This window comes from Cucurbita maxima, unplaced genomic scaffold (assembly GCF_002738345.1).
Source record: "Cucurbita maxima cultivar Rimu unplaced genomic scaffold, Cmax_1.0 Cma_Scf00095, whole genome shotgun sequence".
Classification (NCBI taxonomy): domain Eukaryota; kingdom Viridiplantae; phylum Streptophyta; class Magnoliopsida; order Cucurbitales; family Cucurbitaceae; genus Cucurbita; species Cucurbita maxima.
In genome coordinates this window covers 207081-226240 of record NW_019272111.1, presented here as the reverse complement: position 1 = coordinate 226240, position 19160 = coordinate 207081, and the positions used below count along the sequence as shown (strand labels likewise).

Genomic DNA, 19160 nt, shown 5'->3' with positions numbered 1-19160 from the left:
AAAAAAAAAAAAAAAAAAAAAAAAAAACCGCATAAACAAATTTCACCAAAGTTCTATTTTAAAATCATGAGAAAAAAGTTGTTTTCCTAAAAATCTCTCAAACAATCCCGTGGTTTAAGGCACAAATGAACTCTAAAGAACATGAATTAAAACGTCATGCCACCATTTTGTGTGTGTGTATATATATATATATATATCATCTAAAATTCAAGATGACCTGAGAAAGAAATCCATCATAAGCGAGTTTGTAGTTGCTGTCAACGTGATCTTTGGGTACAACTCTCTCATCAACCCAAAACACATGCCATTTCGACCAATCTATTGAATCAACATACGGTGGCTCCACCAATTTCCTGAAATTTGATATATCTACAAGTTAAAAATGAAAAGGAGGCTCTTCTTATCTCATAAGCAATCAAAGTTCTACCAACTCCTTCACATTGCATCTCAAAGGAAAATTGCGAGAAAGCTTTGCAAAGTCCTAAAAGATCAAAGAGTGATTCCTGAATCCCGAGCAATTGATCTATGCATACATGCACGTTTCTATCCAATCAGAAACAAAAGCTGGAGAACCTGAAGAAGCCACATGTTCGATCTCATTACTACCGCAAAGAGTCAACTCCGAAAAAATTGTACAGTTTTGCCTAAATCCAGTTCTTTAATTACTCCTCGATGAAACCAAAGACAGTCCAGAAATTGAAATTATAGCACGCCTAATTGCCAATTTCACAACCCTAATCTAATCCTCAAGGAATTACATAACAAACTCAAAAACCAAATAACTAACCTGAGGCATTTGATCAGAGATCCACCGGAGAGAACCACAGTGAAAGCGCCCCTGTTCTTAGCAAAATGATCCGACAAATCGGCGGTGTATTTCGCTAGAGAAACCGCCAAATCTTCCCCTGAATCAAAAACCCTCTTCTCCGATGCCATGTCGGTAGCGGAGGCAAGAGCTCTTAAACCGAGATGCTTCTTGGTGGGATGCAACCCAGAAACCCCAGAGAAAATTTGAGTGAAGCGGAGGGAGAGAGCAGGGGTTTTCGATGGAAGCGACAGAGAGAGAAGCGGAGAGGAAATCTTCGGAGGTCTTTGCAGAGTGGAGGAGAGCATACGAAGCGTGGAAGGAAGAGAGGGAGACGCGGAAGCCATAATATAAGCCGACAGAACAAATGGAGATATTGAAATCCATTTTAAATAAATTAAGTTAAATTAATTAAAAAAAATTAGTTTTAAACTTTCATAATACCTTAAATAAAAAATATAAAAAACATGAAAAATACCTTTAATTAAAAAAAAAAATCAAATATATATTTTTGAACGAAAACGTTAATAATTTATTTTTAAAATACCTTTAAATTTTTTTTAAAAAAAAATGGGTTTTAAGGTTATAAAATTTTTATTAATGCTCTCAATTTTTAAAAAATTACTTTAAAAAATACATATAAATTTTTTTAAAAAATCATTAATATCCTTAAACTTTTGACAAAATGTTTAAAATATTTTTATCGTCGTTTTAAAATTTAAAAAGGAGATAATTTTATTTCCAACTAATGTATATAAGTTTTTTTCTCGATTTTGAGTAAGTATGTTAGAAGATGTTTTTTTAAGTATTGAAATTTTAATTTTAAAAAATTATGTTCGTAGAACTTTATATTATATTTTTATTTATGTAATAATACTTTTTTAAAATATAAAAAACGGTAAAATTCTGTAATTTTTTTTTTTTTCATAATTTCATCCTTATTTACATTATATTTTACCCTAAAAAAATATAATAAATGTAGAATTTTGTCGAGATGAAAATTGAAATAGGTCGGAGTATGAAAACGATATTTTTTCTTCTTATTATTTAATAATTAAATTTAGAGTTCCATTCATGTTATTAAATTTCAAATAAATTAAAGATTTAATCAATTAAATTATTTTCACCGTGACACTAAGTAGATTCTATCCATTTTTCTTTATCTTTGGAATGGATGGATTTTGGTTAGATTTTTGAAGTACCTACAAAAAATGAAACCAACTCAGATCCAAATTGATAAAGAACCCTAATCCTCAGCCCAAACAATCTAAGTTTTGGTTGGAGCAAGAATCTTTGAATCAAATAAATTAACAAATTCCTTATATAAAATTCGAATGAACCAAAACAAACTAGAATTAGATTGTTAATCAAGATCTAAAAGCAATATTTGGAACATTGTTCTTTTCTCGAACTTTTATCAAGGCTTAGATTACCTCTTAAGATCAAAGATCTAAAAGCAAGATTTCGAACATGGTTATAAATTGAGTCATTCTACAATCGAACTTGATCAATAATTGCTTGAAACTTAGAAATGACAAGGATGATGATCAGATTTCTAAGAGAAACATCTCAACAAAGATGATGATCATATTTCTAAAGATGATGATCAAATTTCGAAAAGAGAACGTCTCAACAAAAATGATGATTAGATTTCTAAAGGGAATGTCTCAACTTGAGATATCAATGTCATTATTACCAATGTGATTTAAAACCTAATAATTGGTGGGTATTTATAGTCTTAGTGTGGCCATAATTTAATCTCTATCTCTTAAATCTACACAAAAGACCGGAGTCAATTTCATCATTACAAACTTTATAAAATTAAAAATAATAAATAAAATTTTCTAACAACTTATAAAATAATGCTTGCAACTTCTCAGTTACTTCAATCACACAAATATTCAATTGTGAAGCTCTAAAGGATCCTTCCTCAATCGAATAACACATTGAATGATGGTTAAACCGAACCAATCCAATTTTGTAGATAAATAATGAATCTTTTTGGCATTGGATCGTGTAATAGATCAAATCAAAACACTTTAAACACCGTGATTCTTATCACAAGGGGACATAAATGATGAAGTCGAGATCTTTCCCGGAGAATAATTTAGGACCAAAACCAGGTCTACATATCTACCTAATTTGAATGGCCTTTCAAGTGCTTAAATACACTCTCAAAAACACTTTTTCTAAGCACGAAGAAGCTATCGAATACAAAGATTTTGATCTTTGTTTATTCTTGCCCTACATCAAACTACATTCAATTGTTAACATACTTATACAACTCTTTTATTCATATGCTTAACATAAGCAAAACGGAGCTGATGAACACATCTCTTCTTACATTACAGCTTGGAAGCAGCCTCCTTGTCCAAGAACCATGTCAGGACGCCTTCAGCAGCGACCCTCTGAACAGGCAGCAATGCTTCACCATTCTGACCACTTCCTCCTCCTAACGCAACGCCCACGGCATCTGCTTGGGCGGCGCCAGGCACCACGAGAGCAATGTAGTCCGATGAGTTGATAACTGGGAAGGTTAAAGTGATTCGCTCTGGCGGCGGCTTGGGAGAGTCCTTGATGAAGGTAACCCATTTTTCGTTCTCTTTCAGAAGCGGGTGAGCTGGGAATAAGGAAGCCACATGCCCGTCTGGTCCCATTCCAAGAAGATTCAGGTCAAATTTTGGAAACCCGCTTTTGGATGAGATATCAATCACTTTGCTACTCACCAAGTGCTTCAGACGAGCTTCGTACTCTTCTGCTGCACCCTCTGCTGATAGTGTGTCGTCGATAGCATACACGTTATCAGGAGGTATGGGAACCTACTCAACACAATAATCAAGAAAAACTAAACATCAGTGAACGATTCGATGCCCTGCTATCAAAGACGCTGGAAATGAACACTTTTTTAAACACTTAGAAAGTCGTTCTAAATGGACTCTCTCATCATTAAGCATCCATGTGCTTCAAATACCTACATAGAGATGGAATGTAAGAGCCCAAGCACACTACTAGTAGTCCTATTTGGGTTTTCCCTTTCGGGTTTCCACTCAAGGCTTTAAAATGTGTCTACTAGGGAGAGGTTTTCACACCCTTATAAAGAGTGTTTTGTTCCCCTCTCCAACCGATGTGGGATCTCACAATCTACCCTTTCAGGGCCCAGTGTCCTTACTGGCACTCATTCCTCTCTCCAACCAATGTGGGATCTCACGATCCATCCCCTTTCATAGTCTAGCGTCCTCGCTGGCACACTTCCTAGTATTCACCCCCTTCGGTTTCAGCCTCCTCACTAGCACATCACTTGGTGTCTGGCTCTGATAACATTTGTAACAGCCTGAACTCACTGCTATCAGATATTATCTTATTTGACTTTTCCCTTCTGGGCTTCTCCTCAAGGCTTTAAAACACATATGCTGGGCAGAGGTTTCCACACCTACCTTACAAAGAGTGCTTTGTTTCCTCTCCAACCGATGCAGGATCTCACAATCCACCCCCCTTGAGGACCCGCGTCCTCACTGGCACTCATTCCCCTCTCCAATCGATGTGGGATCTTCTCACAATCCACCCTCTTCATGGCCCAACGTCCTCGTTGACACATCGCCTGGTGTTCACCCCGCTTCAGGGTTCAACCTCTTTGCTGGCACATAGCCAAGTGTATGGCTAACAAATATTTTTCTATGGGTTTCCCTTTTAGGTTTCCCTTTGCTGGCATATGCTAGGGAGAGGTTTCCACAACTTTAAAAGGGTACTTTTTTCTCCTCTCTAACCAACGTGGGATCTAACAATAAAGTTCTAAATACGAAGGAACTGTTTCGAAAATGAACTGTCTGCTAATGTTCTTAAGGCATTTCTCTATAAAGGAATAAATGAACAGTCAAGAACACGAACTAAAATACCATTTCATTTCCATCAAACAAGAACAAAGAAATTAAACAATGAGAAAGAGCAAAAACATGAAGAAAGTTAGTATAACCTTAGAGAGAAAACCATCATAAGCAAGTTTGTAGTTGCTATCAACATGAGTCTTGGGTACAACCCTCTCATCAAGCCAAAATATGTGCCATATCGACCAATCTATGGAATCAACATACGGTGGTTCCACCAATTTCCTAACATTTGAGACACAAAAATCCTTATTACCTCAAGAACAATGAAAAAGTAACCAAATATTTCACACAAAATCTCAAAAAGAACAGGAAAAGTTTACCCAGTTCATGAATGACCCAAAAAGAAGCAAAAACCGATTACAATTCTAAAAATATCAACAACTTTGAATCTCGATGAAATTGAAGGGGAAAGAGAGGAAACCTGAGGCATTCGATCAAACATCCACCGGAGAGAACCACGGTGAAAAGACCCCTGTTCTTAGCGAAGTGGGCGGACAAATCGGCGATGTATTTGGCTAGAGAAACAGCCAAATCTTCCTCTGAATCAAAAACCTTCTTCTCCATTGCCATTTCAGTGCCCAAAACGCAACAGCTCTCGAACCCAGATGCGTTTTTTATAGTCCACTGGAACGGCGTCCATTGTTTTGAGACCAATGGCGCGCATCTCGAATCTCATATCGTGGAGAATCGGGAAAACATGACCCTAAATTCTCCTTTTTTCTGAAAAAGGAAATACATTCAAATCCTTTAACTTATTCTAAAATTTGGCCCAAAAACGTTTTTACTAAAGGACTTTTATGCCCCTCGTCCTTATCCACCAAAAATTATAATTTTTTATTATTCTACTTAAAAAATAGTCATTTTTTTAATACTTTTCATGGTTCGATATAAACTTTTGATTGTTACTGGGTTAGTTCGTGCTATTAGAAATTGGAGTGATCACTCTGTTCTGAGTATGGAAGAGGAATATATTCTCATCTCGAGCCCTATCTATTTAACAAGAAGAAATCTCTTCCTTCTGCTTTCTCGTTCACTGTCTAAATGGAAAATCTTTTCTCCGTTCAGTACAGGCCTCCACGGGGCCGATCCACCGATTAAATGGATATTCCTCCCTAAGATTATGGTGTTTACCATTCATTCCATTCATTTTTAGAGCTAAACACAAATATAAAATAAAAAATAAAATTTGATGGACCGTTTAAAAAAATTTATTTATCTTCAAATATTAAATATTTATGACGTAATATTAACATTGGTCACAAATTAAATATTTTTAATTATTTTAAAATTTGTGGGCCCGACCCGATGACTGAGTAGAGTGCTCCACCACATAACCAATGAATCAAATATCTTCAATTGTTTTTCTCCATCTCCTTCCTTTAACTTACACCTTGAGGTCTCAACCTCCAAAACAATGGCAGGAATGGCTTCCTCCACATTCAGCCCCTCCTTCTGCTTCAGATCTTTCGCCACGGCCGCATCCAACAAGACTTCCTCTTCTTCTTCTTCTTCTTCTTCTTCTTCTCAGGCGGCTTTCAAGCCACTCAAGCTTCCTCTCTTTTGGCCATGGCAGAAGGTCTGTATTCATTATCCAAATTGAATGGAAACAAACTACCCTGCCTTCAATGGCGTTCCTGTTTGATCACAGGTGAAGATGGGCCCTCTGAGTGTATCTCCAATGGGATTTGGAACCTGGGCGTGGGGGAACCAGCTGTTGTGGGGCTACCAGGAATCCATGGACGCTGAGCTTCAACAGATTTTCAATTTGGCTGTGGAGAACGGAATCAATCTCTTCGATACGGCGGATTCCTATGGTACTGGAAGATTAAATGGCCAAAGCGAAAAGCTACTGGGAAAATTCATCCGAGAATCTCAAGGTCCTGTTTGCTCTCTTATTCGTATTAACATTTATTTTCTGGCTTGTTGCTAAAATTGAACGCGCGCAAGGAATTAAGTTTGCCCCAACCCTAATTCTCCAGAGAAAAATGACATTGTGGTAGCCACCAAGTTTGCTGCGTATCCATGGCGCCTAACACCGGGCCAGTTTGTGAAAGCATGCAAGTATGATTCAGATCCAAATCCACTCAAAATTTGTCAATATTTTCTAATTAACTTGTAAATTTACTACCACACATGTTGGATGACAATGAGCTTTATTTAGGGCGTCTTTGGATCGGATGCAGATTGAGAAAATTGGTATAGGACAATTACATTGGTCAACAGCGAACTATGCTCCTTTGCAGGAGATGGCTCTTTGGGATGGACTAGTGGCAATGTATGATCAGGTTACTATAATTTCTGCTCAAATGGGTTCAACTTTCTCATCATTAAACTTGAATTCAGAATATCTGAAACCATACGTTTCATTTTGATGTTGTACTCATAAAGTTGGTGTATTACAGGGCTTGGTTCAAGCAGTTGGAGTGAGCAACTATGGACCAAAGCAACTAGTGAAGATACATGACTACCTTAAAGATCGAGGAGTTCCCTTATGCTCTGCTCAGGTATTTAGTATGAACAAGCTTATCAACCTCCATGTACCTGACCAATGGTTTAAGGCTAAACATCTTATGAGGATACGAATTTGTGTGAGATCCCACATCGGTTGGAATAAAAACGAAACATTCGTGAGAAAACCTTTCCCTAGTAGATGCGTTTTAAAACCGTGAGACTAATGAACATACGTAACAAGCCAAAACGGACAACATGTACTAGTGGTGGGCTTGGGCTATTAGAAATGGTATCAGAGTCAGACACCGGGCGGTGTGCCAACGAGGACTCTAGGCTTCAAGGGGGGATGATTGTGAGATCCCACATTGGTTGGAGTAGGAAACGAAGCATTCCTTATAAGGATGTGGAAACCTCTCCCTAGTAGATGCGTTTTAAAATCGTGAGGCTGATAACGATACATAATAGACCAAAGCAGACAATATTTGTTAGCAGTGGACTTGGGCTATTACACACGAAAATCGTCTAAGATTTTAATATTCTAGGGAGGTCTATAACAGTTTTAGCAAATATTGTCTTCTTTGGACTTTCCCTTTCGGTTTCTCTTCAAGGTTTTTAAAACGCGTCTGGTGAGAGGTTTTCACACTCTTATAAAGAATGATTCGTTCTCCTCCCCAACCGAGGTAGTATCGGGCAGATACCCACCATAGGATTTGAACTCATTTCTTCAAAGTCCATTCACTTTTGTCACCAACTGAGCCAGCCTAGGATGGGTATGCTCTTATTGGAAACCTTGTTACTCTGCTCTTATTTTCTGCCACAAAGTTTTTGTTCCAAGAACGATGAGTGTTAAATGACTGCATAGGAAACCTTGAATGGAAGTTGGACTTTGTGAATGCTAATTCTTTCATTTTAGGTGCAATTTTCTTTACTAAGCATAGGAGACGAACAGTTGGAGACTAAGAAGATATGTGATTCTTTGGGCATCCGCTTAATCGCTTACAGTCCTTTGGGGTTGGGAATGCTTACAGGAAAATACTCACCCTCCAAGCTTCCATCTGGACCTCGGTAAAATCAATTGATTGTTTTACATTTCTCTTTGAATTTCATGCTATTTTTTTACATTGGCGTTTCCAGAGGTCTTCTGTTCAGGCAAATTCTACCAGGATTGGAACCTTTACTGAGTACACTAGGAAGCATTGCAGAGAAAAGGCGCAAGACAATACCACAAGTAATTAAGTTCAATGAAATTGTCTGTGATTCGCATTTCTTCAGATACTGTGGTTTTGACAAACAAATGCACACGATCCGAGCTGGTAACAGGTTGCTATAAACTGGTGCATATCCAAGGGAACCATACCCATACCTGGAGTTAAGACATTAAAACAAGCTCAAGAAAATCTGGGGGCTCTTGGCTGGCGCCTTACGCAAGAGGAATCAAACCTGTTGGAGGATGGAGCACGAGCATCCACCGGGAGGATGATACAGAATGTTTTCCAGACCAGGTGCTTTGAAGTTCTAACTTCAATCTCAACGTTTTTTAAAAAGTCATTATTTAACAACACAAACCCACTACTAGTGAATATTGTCCTTTTGGCCCATTACGTATCACCATCAACTTCACAATTTTAAAACGTGTCTGTCTACTAGAGAGAGGTTTCCATAATGCTTTGTTCCCCTCTCCAATTGATGTGGGATCTCACAATCCACCCTATTGGGGTCCAGCGTTCTCGCTGGCACACCACTCGATGCACTCTGATACCATTTGGTAGATATGATATTGTCCGTTTTTGCCCGTTATGTATCGCAGTCAATCTCATAGTTTTCAAACACATCTACTAGGGAGAGGTTTCCATACTTTTACAAAGAATATTTCGTTACCCTCTCCAACCAATGTGAGATCTCACATAAATCTCTCCCTAGTATAGACACATTCTAAAACCGTGAGGCTGACGGCGATACGTAACAGGTCAAAGCGGACAACATCTACTAGCGGTAAGCTTGGATTGATACCATTTGATAGATATTGTCCGTTTTAGCTCATTACGTATCGCAGTCAGTCTCATAGTTTTAAAACACGTCTACTAGGGAGAGGTTTCTATACTTTTATAAGGAATATTTCGTTACTTTTTTCAACCAATGTGAGATCTCACATAAATCTCTCCTTAGTATAGACGCGTTCCAAAACCATGAGGCTGACGGCGATACGTAACAAGCCAAAACGAACAACATCTACTAGCGGTAGGCTTGGGTTGTTACACATTTGCACGGTGAAAACATGCTTTCTTTCAATGTTAACCCCTTCATTGAAAACCAGGTGAACTTGGCAGCACCAGGTGGGATAATGATGAGAGAATGAAGAACTCAAAGGCAAAAAGAAGGGCATACTCTCCTTATCCAGGGTCTATCTAACCAGCCGGATTTTGGTACCGCCAATTGCTCCACAAAGCTGGAGAAAAAGCGGAAAAGGCACAGCAAAGCAAAGCAAAGGCATTGGCATGGGTGCTTATTGCCTTACTCTATTCTAATTCAGCTTGTCATTCACTCAGTTTTTAGCCCTAATGCTTCCATTTTTATCGATTCATAACCCGGATTAAGTTTTTATTTCAATCATCGTTAGAAAGGTTTCCAACACATGCCCAAAACCGAGTTGTTCTTATTTGCTATTTTTAAATAATAGCAGGTGCACGGCTTAGAATCATCCTCGTTGAAATTAATGTTTTCTCTCTTCGACCTCAGCGTCTTTACATCTGTTGTATTCGCAAACATCGCCTTATCCATCAGTTTTTCTCCGCTTTCGACCACATTTTAATCGTGATTGAATTCCTAATCACAAAAGTCATGTTGACAACATTATGATTTGGATCTTTCTCATAAACGACTGTTTGGGTAGATCTTACTTTTTTCAATAAATCGAAAAATTGATTCTTTTTTTCTATTTAACCTACGAGGATAAAAATGACTTTTTCCCTATTTTCTAATTTAAAACATTTAAATATTTAAATATTCAACATAAAAGAATAAAGAAATAAGAATTGAGTAATCTTTTTAGTACTAAAAATTAATTTACATTAAATTCATGTCGGTGTTGTAATTAATTAATTATTATTATTCTAGTCAACGAATATTTATTGTTATGATGAAATCAAAATGTTTTTTTTTATGAGTTTAATAATAATATTATTATTATTATTTAAAATTTAATAGAAACATGGTAAATAAAAGAAAAGGAATATAATTAAAAATTTAAAAATCCAAAAAAGAAACACGTATAAAAGCAGTAAATGTGGTGTAATATTAAATGTTTGACTATCTGGAAGCAACGAATATCGACCAAATTCGTTAAAAGGAGAGTAAGAGGTTCTTCGAAAATGATTTTAAAATTTAGTCAATTTAACTTGTCGGGTTATGTTTGACTATAACCCTATTTTCAGGTTAGTTGAGTTGACTCAATAAAAAAAATGTCAATCCATAAATTTATAGTAGCTTAGTTAGGCTATTGAGTTATATAAACATCTCTAAATCATAGTGAACGATCCTCAATCCAAACGGTGTTCTGTTGTAAGCTCATGAACTACAAAATTGCACTTCCGATTGACATAGATAGAGCCATAGATTATGCCACTTTAATCTTGGTCACAAATAGAACCGCTTATTTGCAAAGTCCACTGATCGTACCAATGTTCACAACTATTCACTTTAAAAGTTCATAGAAGAGGGGGTCCATCAATAAACCATATAAACGTCGACCGATAGTCTCCCGTTATGGAGCCACGAATTGCATTAGTTTGTTTCACGTTTTGTTGCATCCACCAACTCTCGTACCCAATCAACTGGGTTTCGGGTCCAACAATCTAGAAGTTCTTCTATATCAAATAATCCTAAGACCGATATTCATGCCAACATGCATTAATGCTGAAGAACAATAATTAGGTAACAATCCTTTATTTGCTTTGAATGAAAATAGCATTTTCTCAAATAACCTAAATCCTAAAACAATAATTTTATAATAATACTCTTTTTTTTCTATTAATTATTATTATTATATTATTATTATTAGTCCATGAACATACTTTAACTTTACTTAATATTCTTTCATATATTTAATTATACTTTTTTTTTTAAAATTTAAATAATTTTTTAACCTATTATAAATTATCATACGATAAAACTTAATTTCAAATTAATAACTAAAATAAAATGATATCGAACCGAACAGATACAGATAGAGATGTCCAATCATACGGACGAAAATAGGGAAACTTTTTTCACCTCCGTGTTAGCCTCTTATTTTAATTTTTTAATTTTAATCTTTATCTCCGTAAATTATTCAATTTATTTTTAACGTATTTAGATAAAGATGAATAGAGAAAAATAAATAAATAAAATTAATTTGAAAAGAATAAATGCCTCTTAAAAAAGGGAATAAATAAAAAAGAGAGAGAGAGAGATGACGGACTGGCCATCTCAGGGGATCTGCCTTTGCTTTTTCACGCGGACTTGGAAATGAAATTAAATTTCATTTAATTTTTGCGAGTATAAATATAACGCGTCCGCTGTCATGACTCCGGCGTTCCCTTTTTCTGCTGTGTTTTCACTTTTATGTATGTTGATCGGAATTAGGGTGAAGCCTCGATGAGCAACATCCCTTCCTCTTTCACTGATTCCTCTTTCAATCTCTTCACCCTCGCCATATCTTCCTCTCACGCTTGGATCTTCTCTCTTTGACAAGCTTCCAATTGCAGCAGCTGCAGCGGATTCTTCTTCTTCTTCTAATTCCGATGGGGTTTGGCGGCGGTGGAGGCGGTGGCGGCGGTGGCGACAAGCATCAGCACCTCCTGCATCTGAATTTCCATTTCCATATTCATTTGCCTCACTTTCACCACCATCATCATCGGAACAAGGTGGAGACTCCCAAGGGGTGTTTGGCTATTCTCGTCGGCCAACAGCAAGAGCGGTTCGTGATTCCTGTCATTTATGTTAACCATCCCTTGTTCGCTCAGCTCTTGAAGGAGGCCGAGGACGAGTATGGCTTCGACCAGAAAGGACCTATCGCCATCCCTTGCCCTGTCGACGACTTCCGTACTCTCCAGGGCATAATTCATCACGATCATCACCCCCATCATCTTCTTCCCATCTCCTGTTTTAGGGATTCGTCTCATCCCCATTGCTGATATTGATGAATACCGACCTTAGTTCTTAGTTTTGGGTCCTCTTTGTTTGTTTGTTAATTTTCTGATACACATAACCAATAGCAATTCATGCGTTACCATTGCTTTCTGGAAGTGGAATTGGAATTTCCTCTGTTTATACATTCAAATTATTGTCACTGTCAACATGGTCTAGCTTGCCATTGAATGTTGTATCATATATGAGCTTCTTCAGCCTCAATCATGATGATTAATCTCTGTTTCTTCCTAGTTAAAATTCAAATAACGTAATCAAAACTGTCTGAAATGAATTCTCGGAAGGATATTTGACCATTGGAACTCTTTTATCCTTTTAAATTGGCCTGTTTGACCTCAAAAAATGAGGGATCTCTATCCCATGGGAAAAGGGGTGGGTGGAGATTGCTTTGCTTGTAAGGATGTAATAACTTTTTATTATACTTTCTGGCAATGACACCTACAGCTTTGCTGACGCGTTTTTCTCTGTATACTACTAAATCCTCCCTTGAATAACGCAAAGTCCAATTCTCTTTAGAACATTATTATGCTTCTTCCACTTACAGTATGTATTGCATTACAGTCTTGCAGATGCCATCATTGACTTCCCAATTATGACCATCCATAGCCCACATGGAATGGACGACATCAGCTCACCCCACCTCAACTCCATCAGTATTCTTACTATTCTGTTTCCCTTCATTGCTTTTCTTTTATTCATATATTCATTACGTTTGGAAGTTTCTCACTATGTCAAGACTAAACCCATATGTTTACAGAAAAACATAAAAAAGAAACAGAATGAAGAATTCTAAAATCTTGAAAATTATATCTTCAAACGTTTATCTCAATTGAGCACTTAAGTTTGGGAGAATGAAAGAACATAATATAGCATATCAGTTTGGCAAGTCTCAGTAAAATCTGTATTCTGATCTCTGCCTTGTTTTTACATGTAGGAAGGATTACAAAGAACTGGGCGGTGAAATGGGAAAGAATGCAATACATGGTACAGCCGCATTTCTTTTTATGTTTCTCAATCGCATGGCCCTCTTTTATTCAGTGTTTTGAAGCTGCTAGGAATCAAATTGATAATACAATGAGGAGAAAAAATGAATCAAGTGTACAGCTATTGAACTATCTGCTTCTTCTGTGTGTTAATGTCTTGTATTAGAGTAGCGGATTGTAACACCATGCAGAAATTTTGTATATCCGAAAAAACTGAGTTTCCCATCAGAACTTCTTGTCCAATTCTGGAGAAAAGAATGAGCTATAGGACCCAGATTCATTTCCTGAACACATTTTAAACTTGCACTTCAATTCACTGTTGTTAGTTGTGTAAAATGTAGTAATTCCAAGCGTCGAATTGTTTCTTACCTGAACTAACTCATGTACGGAAATGACTCGATTTCCTTCCTGCTCGAAATACTCGAAAGCTCGGGTGGCGATGCTTTCCCATCCTGCAACAGCCTCCAGCTGATATACACTGATTGCAGCTGCGCAGAACTCCTCAAAGCCCATTCTTTTGTTAGCGAGAGGTTCCATCTAAATACAAGTTGGAAAGGTTAGTGAAAAAGAATATCAACCACGGCCGGAGAGCATTATGCCAGAGTTGCAGAGAATGTAACTTGATTTTAGTATATGCATAAAAGGTGTAACAACCCAAGCCCACCGCTAGCAGATATTATCATTTTTGAACTTCCCTTCAAGGCTTGAAAATGCATCTGCTAGGGAGAGGTCTCCACACCCTTATAAATGGTGTTTCGTTCTCCTCCCCAACCGACGTGGGATCTCACAATCCACCCCCCTTCAGGGCCAGCGTCTTTACTAGCATTCCTTCCCTTCTCCAATCGATGTGGGACCCCCAAATCCACCCCCTAAGGGCCTAGCATCCTTGTTGGAAACACCGTTTTTTTGGGCTTTCCCTTTCGAGCTTCCCCTCAAGGTTTTCAAACGTGTCTGCTAAGGAGAGGTTTCCATACTCTTATAAAAGTTGTTTCGTTCTTCTCCCCAATTGATATGGGATCTCACAAAAGTGTCTAAATTGAAGGCCAAGAAGTAAAAGAGATCTCACCATCTTCAGAATGTCAGCAACATTGGATTCTCTCATTGCATCAGTTACATTTCTCACAAGAGCCTGCATGAGGTCAACTCATAATATGTAAACATCAACAGTAAAGATTACAAAGTAAACGTCGAAGCAAAAAGAATGGCGAGAGCCTAACCGCTTTATAGTTATCAATGGTTACAAATCCATTTTGTGGCTCCAAAAGCTTGAATTGGGTCCTGAGGTAGAAAAGTTCATCTTCTGTCAAAGCTTTTGCAAGTGCCTACAATAATGAAGAGATGTCGTTGAAGTTATTGATGCACCATTTGTGATATGTTCAATTGCAGTGACAGATTACCTTCAATGCTGCACGCTTGAAAGGAGTTGCACGGAGATATGCCTTAACTGACTTGTATATGAAGTTATCCAAAGGCACGGCAAGATCTTCATCTCGTAACCACGGGTGTGCTGTGAATCAAAGGTGCGAAATTGTTTGCTTATCAACAAATATACTTGTATACATTATATTGGTACTAGAAAAAGTGAGCCTGGAGATTTTACTTAAAGCTTGCGCTGCTGTCATTCTTTTTCTATGGTCTTTATTCAGAAGGCGTTTCACAAAATCTTTAGCTTCTGGAGAGATGGTTGGCCAAGGGGAATCATCGAAGTTAGGATCGGCTCTTAGCACAGAGCGGAAGATTCCTGATTCAGTTCTTGCCCAGAAAGGTCTGCTCCCACACAACAGTATATATGCTATGACACCAATACTCCACATGTCTGCTTCAAAACTGTAGGATCTGTAGAGTACTTCAGGAGCAACATAGTATGCACTGCCGACGACATCGTTCAGACGTTCATCTGTAGAAGAACTATAGGCGTTGTGAAAACAGTCTCACCCCTAATGAGATGGCAAAGTGAAAATCAAGTAGGAATTGAAAGCAGCAACTGCTCAAGGACAGGCCAGAAGCTTGGATGGTAACATGAATCTCTCTCCACCATTCTTTCATAATATATGCAAATGTTTAATGAATTGAACAAAGGCAAGAACATATTATCAAGGGCAACAAGTATTTACCTGGCTTGACGAAGTCAGAGAGACCAAAATCAATGAGTTTGAGCCCTGTGTTCTCATCTTTCTTCATAAAAAGGAAATTCTGGTACAGTGAATTTGGATAAAGCTAGTTACAACAAGTAATAGGGAACTTTATTCAGAGCCAAAGAATGAATTGAAGCTACAAAAAGATGTGTACCTCTGGCTTCAAGTCACGGTGCACTATCCCTTGTAGATGACAAAATGCAACAACACAGAGTATCTGCACAATGATCGTTTTCGATTCTTGTTCTTGATATCTTCCTCCTCTGCAGGTATATGTTATGAACTTGTAACCGAGTCGATCGACGTTTTTCTCAGAGTAAATGAATCAAACCATTTTTACCTTGACACTATTCTTTCTAGCAGTTCTCCGCCTTCACACAATCTGATACCAAATTCAGAAAAAGGGTTGATATTAACTTGATTGAGCTATCAGAAAATGCAGGGCTATTGGCAAAAACAGATATCTACAAGCACATACTCCATAACTATGTAAATGTTATTGGCATCTTCAAATGCTCCGTGGAAATGGACCAGATTCTTGTGCCCGGACAATGCTTTCAGTATCTTTTCCTCCCGGCGAACATCTTCGATTCCAACGGTGGATGTCATCTGCCAAAGCAAATAAGTCCGAGCAGCGAGTTGGCATCAAAATAATGTAAGTCTTTCGTTCCCACTTATGTAAATGGATTTTATAGTAGATTTAGATTAGGATCTCACGTTTTAGATGAACAAAACCAAGGAACAGATTGAGGTGAAGAAATGAGTATTGAACTAAACCAACCTTAGTTTTAGAGATGATTTTGACGGCCACAGGCTTTCCTTTGAGGTCGCCCTTTTTACCCTTAGCCCAGAAAGTATGTCCAAAATGACCCCTCCCCACCTCCCTCCCAAGCTCGAACTTCGCTCCAAAGTTCGTCGAGTACCCAAAGCTTTTATCCAACTGAACCTCTCCCAACCCCTCTTCCCCAATTTGGTTTTCCTCTGGTATCGAAGCCTTGCGCGATTTCTGCCGTAGAATGGCCATGATGGGCTTGGCTGGCGAAGGAGGCGGTAGAGGCCATCGGAATTTCCTCCTAGTTCTGGCTGGCGACGGCGCTATTCGAGAAGGCAGAGGACTAGAAAATGGGCTCGCTGTTGCAGAGACAGAGTTGGAGTGCCGGGTATCTTCGGGTATGGGCGAAGAACTCGGACGGCTGCCACCGGAAATTGCAGCGTGGTGACTGACATCAGAAACGCTTTTACTACAGTGGTGTCCCATGGGAAAAGTTAAGCTGGAAGGATGACGTTAATCGGAGAATGGTTTATCATAAATGGCAATCTGTGGAGATTTAGTTCTGAATCCGAGACCTCTGAGAAGAGAAAGAAGAAGAAAGAGTCGTCGGAGAGAAGGTGGGCGTTGAAAATGGAGGTTGTAAAGTCGTCGGAGGAAGGTAAATTGGAAGTAGGAACGGACACACCGTTCGTTTGATTTAATTTAACGATGAGGCTGATGAATAGGGTGCTGACACGTGGCATATGATTTTGTCAATTTAGGTGACCAAGAATTTAAAAAAAATAGAATTTGAAAAATAAGAGTCGACATGTTTATTTAATTATTTATTTTTGTACAATTTTAATGTAATTAATTTTATCGAGTCAAATTACTAAAAAAGATTAACTAATTTAATTCTCATTCATTAATAAAAATATTTTAAAAAATGTCTCAAATTTTAAGTTTTTAAATTTATGTAGCGCTAAATATTTTAATTATTCTCAAATAAATAATTTTAATAAAATTGTACAAATTTTCAATTAAATAATTAACGCTGCCCTCAATCAATTACTAATGATATTTTAAATATAACAATAACAAATGGTAAAATAATAAGAAAAAAATAAGAATAAATGTAAAATATAAAATATGGAAGAGGGTTGAGGGTTGTGGAAAATCAAAAAAAAAAAAAAAAAATAATAATAATAATAAATAAATAAGTGAAATTAGAAGAATTTTGAAAAGTAGAGAATTTAAAAAGATTTTAAAAATGGATGAAAATGAAGGTGGAGAAACATAGGTTTTAAAATTAAATTAATTAACATTTTGTCATAAATAAATTATTCCAACAAATAAATAAATAACAACAAAAATAGAGTTACAATCTTATTTATCCGTGAAATAATTAAAATTTCATAAAACTGGAATATCAAAATATCCCCGAGACATAATGAATGGCTAAACTAGAGAGGTAGAGTTGACTTGGGTTGTAACCCTATTTTTATCGGGAGCAAAGAAAAAAAGAGGTAAACATGAAAACCAAATCGAATTTTCGACTTTCAAAAATTCAACCTAACCTGATATGAATCAAGATATCAATCATGTATATAAACTTTAAGGAGGACGTGAAAAAATTGTTGTTCAAATTATCACAAGATGTTGCCATTCATGTCATATTAAGGAAGAATCAAGCTTCATTTATTCATGGACGGTTACAATTTTTAGGTGGATGATAATCGAGAGTTTATGTTTCTTTAATGTATTTTAAGGCTTTTATTTATTTTAACTTTACATTTACATAGTGGTCATAAAGTTCGAAAGTTATAACTCTTGAAATGCATCTCGTAAAATTAATGGTTTTTATTTTGAGACTACATAAAGCTATGTATATTGGATACAGGGTAGGTTTGGAAAATGTAGGAAAAAAAAAAACACTCCTATTCCTGCTTTCTTTTAGCCCATGTCTAAGTTTCTTTACAATTTTATGCAGTTTAGATTACATATTTAGAATCATTCAAACTTGGCATAATCTGTTGAACACAACTCTTTGTGGGAAACACTCACACTTTTTATTAAGACCAATCGAGAAGAGATTACATAACACTCTGTAGAATACTAATACTTTGTATTTTTTGGGATGAAAGGGTACATGACACTCTGTAGATTACATGACACTGATGAAAACCCAGATACGATGAAGGAGTATTTATAGTAGAAGCTAGACAATTTATTCTTAAAACTTTAACGCTCTACCTCAACACTAGTTCTCATTTGCTGCACCATGTTGAGTTGACAATGAAAGCTCTCATGTTTGTCAGTATTTAGCCTTTTTGTAAATAAGTCTGCCGCTTGGTCATCTAGATTTCTTCCTTCAAAACTTTTTCTCTAATGAAATGGTGGTGCACCTCCACATGCTTTGTTCTAGCATGAAACACCAAATTTTCTGTTAGGCAAATCACAGATTCGTTGTTGCAATGAAGTGATATTGGATAGTCAATTTTCTGGTGTAGATCTTCCATCAAGAGTTTCAACCATGTACTTTCTTGAGTTGTTCTAGCTGCTGCTCTATACTCTGCTTCTGTAGTTGACAATGATACTGTTGGTTGTCTTTTGCTACACCAAGAAATTGTTCCCAAACTAAACTTGAACACACCCAGTGGTTGATCTTTGAATATCGTGGTCTCCTACATAGTCAGCATCACAAAATCCAACTAGCTTGCAGTCTTTGCTTCTTTTGTACAGAAGACCATAGTCGATTGTACCTTTGACATATCTCAAGATCCGTCTACCGACTTCTTTGGGCTTTGCATCTACCAACTCATGACTCCAACTGCATAAGAAATATCAGGCCAATTTAAAGTTAGGTAGATAAGACTATCTACTAGTTGTCGGTATGTCGTTTCATCGTTCGACTCTTTGCCTTCATGTACACAAATCTTGGCATTTATCTCCATCGGTGTTGAAGCT

General features: G+C 37.1%; 5 protein-coding genes and 1 long non-coding RNA gene across 7 annotated transcripts in view; 3 read left to right on the top strand and 3 right to left on the bottom strand.

The window, feature by feature from the left end:
- LOC111472968 (probable 6-phosphogluconolactonase 4, chloroplastic) overlaps nucleotides 1–1160 on the bottom strand; it is a 3283-nt gene extending 2123 nt beyond the window's left edge. The window contains exons 1-2 of the mRNA XM_023118567.1: nucleotides 788–1160; nucleotides 218–353 (exon numbers count right to left, since the gene is read on the bottom strand). Of these exons, the coding sequence (XP_022974335.1) occupies nucleotides 218–353; nucleotides 788–1152 (501 nt within the window). The 5' untranslated portion in view covers nucleotides 1153–1160. The remainder of the gene's footprint in view (nucleotides 1–217; nucleotides 354–787) is intronic.
- A 1815-nt stretch (nucleotides 1161–2975) lies between these two features.
- Nucleotides 2976–5388, bottom strand: LOC111472969 (probable 6-phosphogluconolactonase 4, chloroplastic). Its single transcript, XM_023118568.1, has 3 exons — nucleotides 5111–5388; nucleotides 4776–4911; nucleotides 2976–3624 (listed from the first exon to the last, which is right to left on the bottom strand). Exons 1-3 carry the CDS (start codon nucleotides 5257–5259, stop codon nucleotides 3151–3153), a joined length of 759 nt encoding a protein of 252 aa, XP_022974336.1. The 5' UTR covers nucleotides 5260–5388; the 3' UTR covers nucleotides 2976–3150.
- A 342-nt stretch (nucleotides 5389–5730) lies between these two features.
- Nucleotides 5731–9867, top strand: LOC111472975 (pyridoxal reductase, chloroplastic). The gene is made up of 10 exons (XM_023118582.1): nucleotides 5731–5753; nucleotides 6007–6265; nucleotides 6338–6566; nucleotides 6669–6750; nucleotides 6851–6974; nucleotides 7092–7193; nucleotides 8054–8205; nucleotides 8275–8368; nucleotides 8461–8642; nucleotides 9455–9867. The coding sequence occupies exons 1-10, from the start codon at nucleotides 5731–5733 to the stop codon at nucleotides 9456–9458; spliced, it is 1251 nt and encodes a 416-aa protein (XP_022974350.1). The 3' UTR covers nucleotides 9459–9867.
- A 1845-nt stretch (nucleotides 9868–11712) lies between these two features.
- Nucleotides 11713–12603, top strand: LOC111472971 (auxin-responsive protein SAUR32-like). Its single transcript, XM_023118571.1, has one exon. It carries the CDS (start codon nucleotides 11919–11921, stop codon nucleotides 12309–12311), a length of 393 nt encoding a protein of 130 aa, XP_022974339.1. The 5' UTR covers nucleotides 11713–11918; the 3' UTR covers nucleotides 12312–12603.
- Nucleotides 12604–13166: 563 nt separating this feature from the next.
- On the bottom strand, nucleotides 13167–17027 carry LOC111472964 (CDPK-related kinase 6-like). 2 transcript variants are annotated; one of them, XM_023118562.1, is made up of 11 exons: nucleotides 16224–17027; nucleotides 15921–16051; nucleotides 15783–15824; nucleotides 15597–15705; nucleotides 15422–15500; nucleotides 14908–15204; nucleotides 14705–14814; nucleotides 14525–14629; nucleotides 14374–14436; nucleotides 13677–13844; nucleotides 13167–13591 (listed from the first exon to the last, which is right to left on the bottom strand). In XM_023118562.1, the coding sequence occupies exons 1-11, from the start codon at nucleotides 16698–16700 to the stop codon at nucleotides 13457–13459; spliced, it is 1716 nt and encodes a 571-aa protein (XP_022974330.1). In that variant the 5' UTR covers nucleotides 16701–17027; the 3' UTR covers nucleotides 13167–13456. The 2 variants fall into 2 exon arrangements, with proteins under 2 accessions (XP_022974330.1, XP_022974329.1); XM_023118561.1 differs by having other exon boundaries at nucleotides 13167–13844.
- LOC111472972 lies at nucleotides 14461–15789 on the top strand. Its single transcript, XR_002715517.1, has 3 exons — nucleotides 14461–14590; nucleotides 14694–14827; nucleotides 14954–15789. It is a non-coding gene; the product is annotated as an uncharacterized LOC111472972 (long non-coding RNA).
- Nucleotides 17028–19160: the final 2133 nt, after the last annotated feature.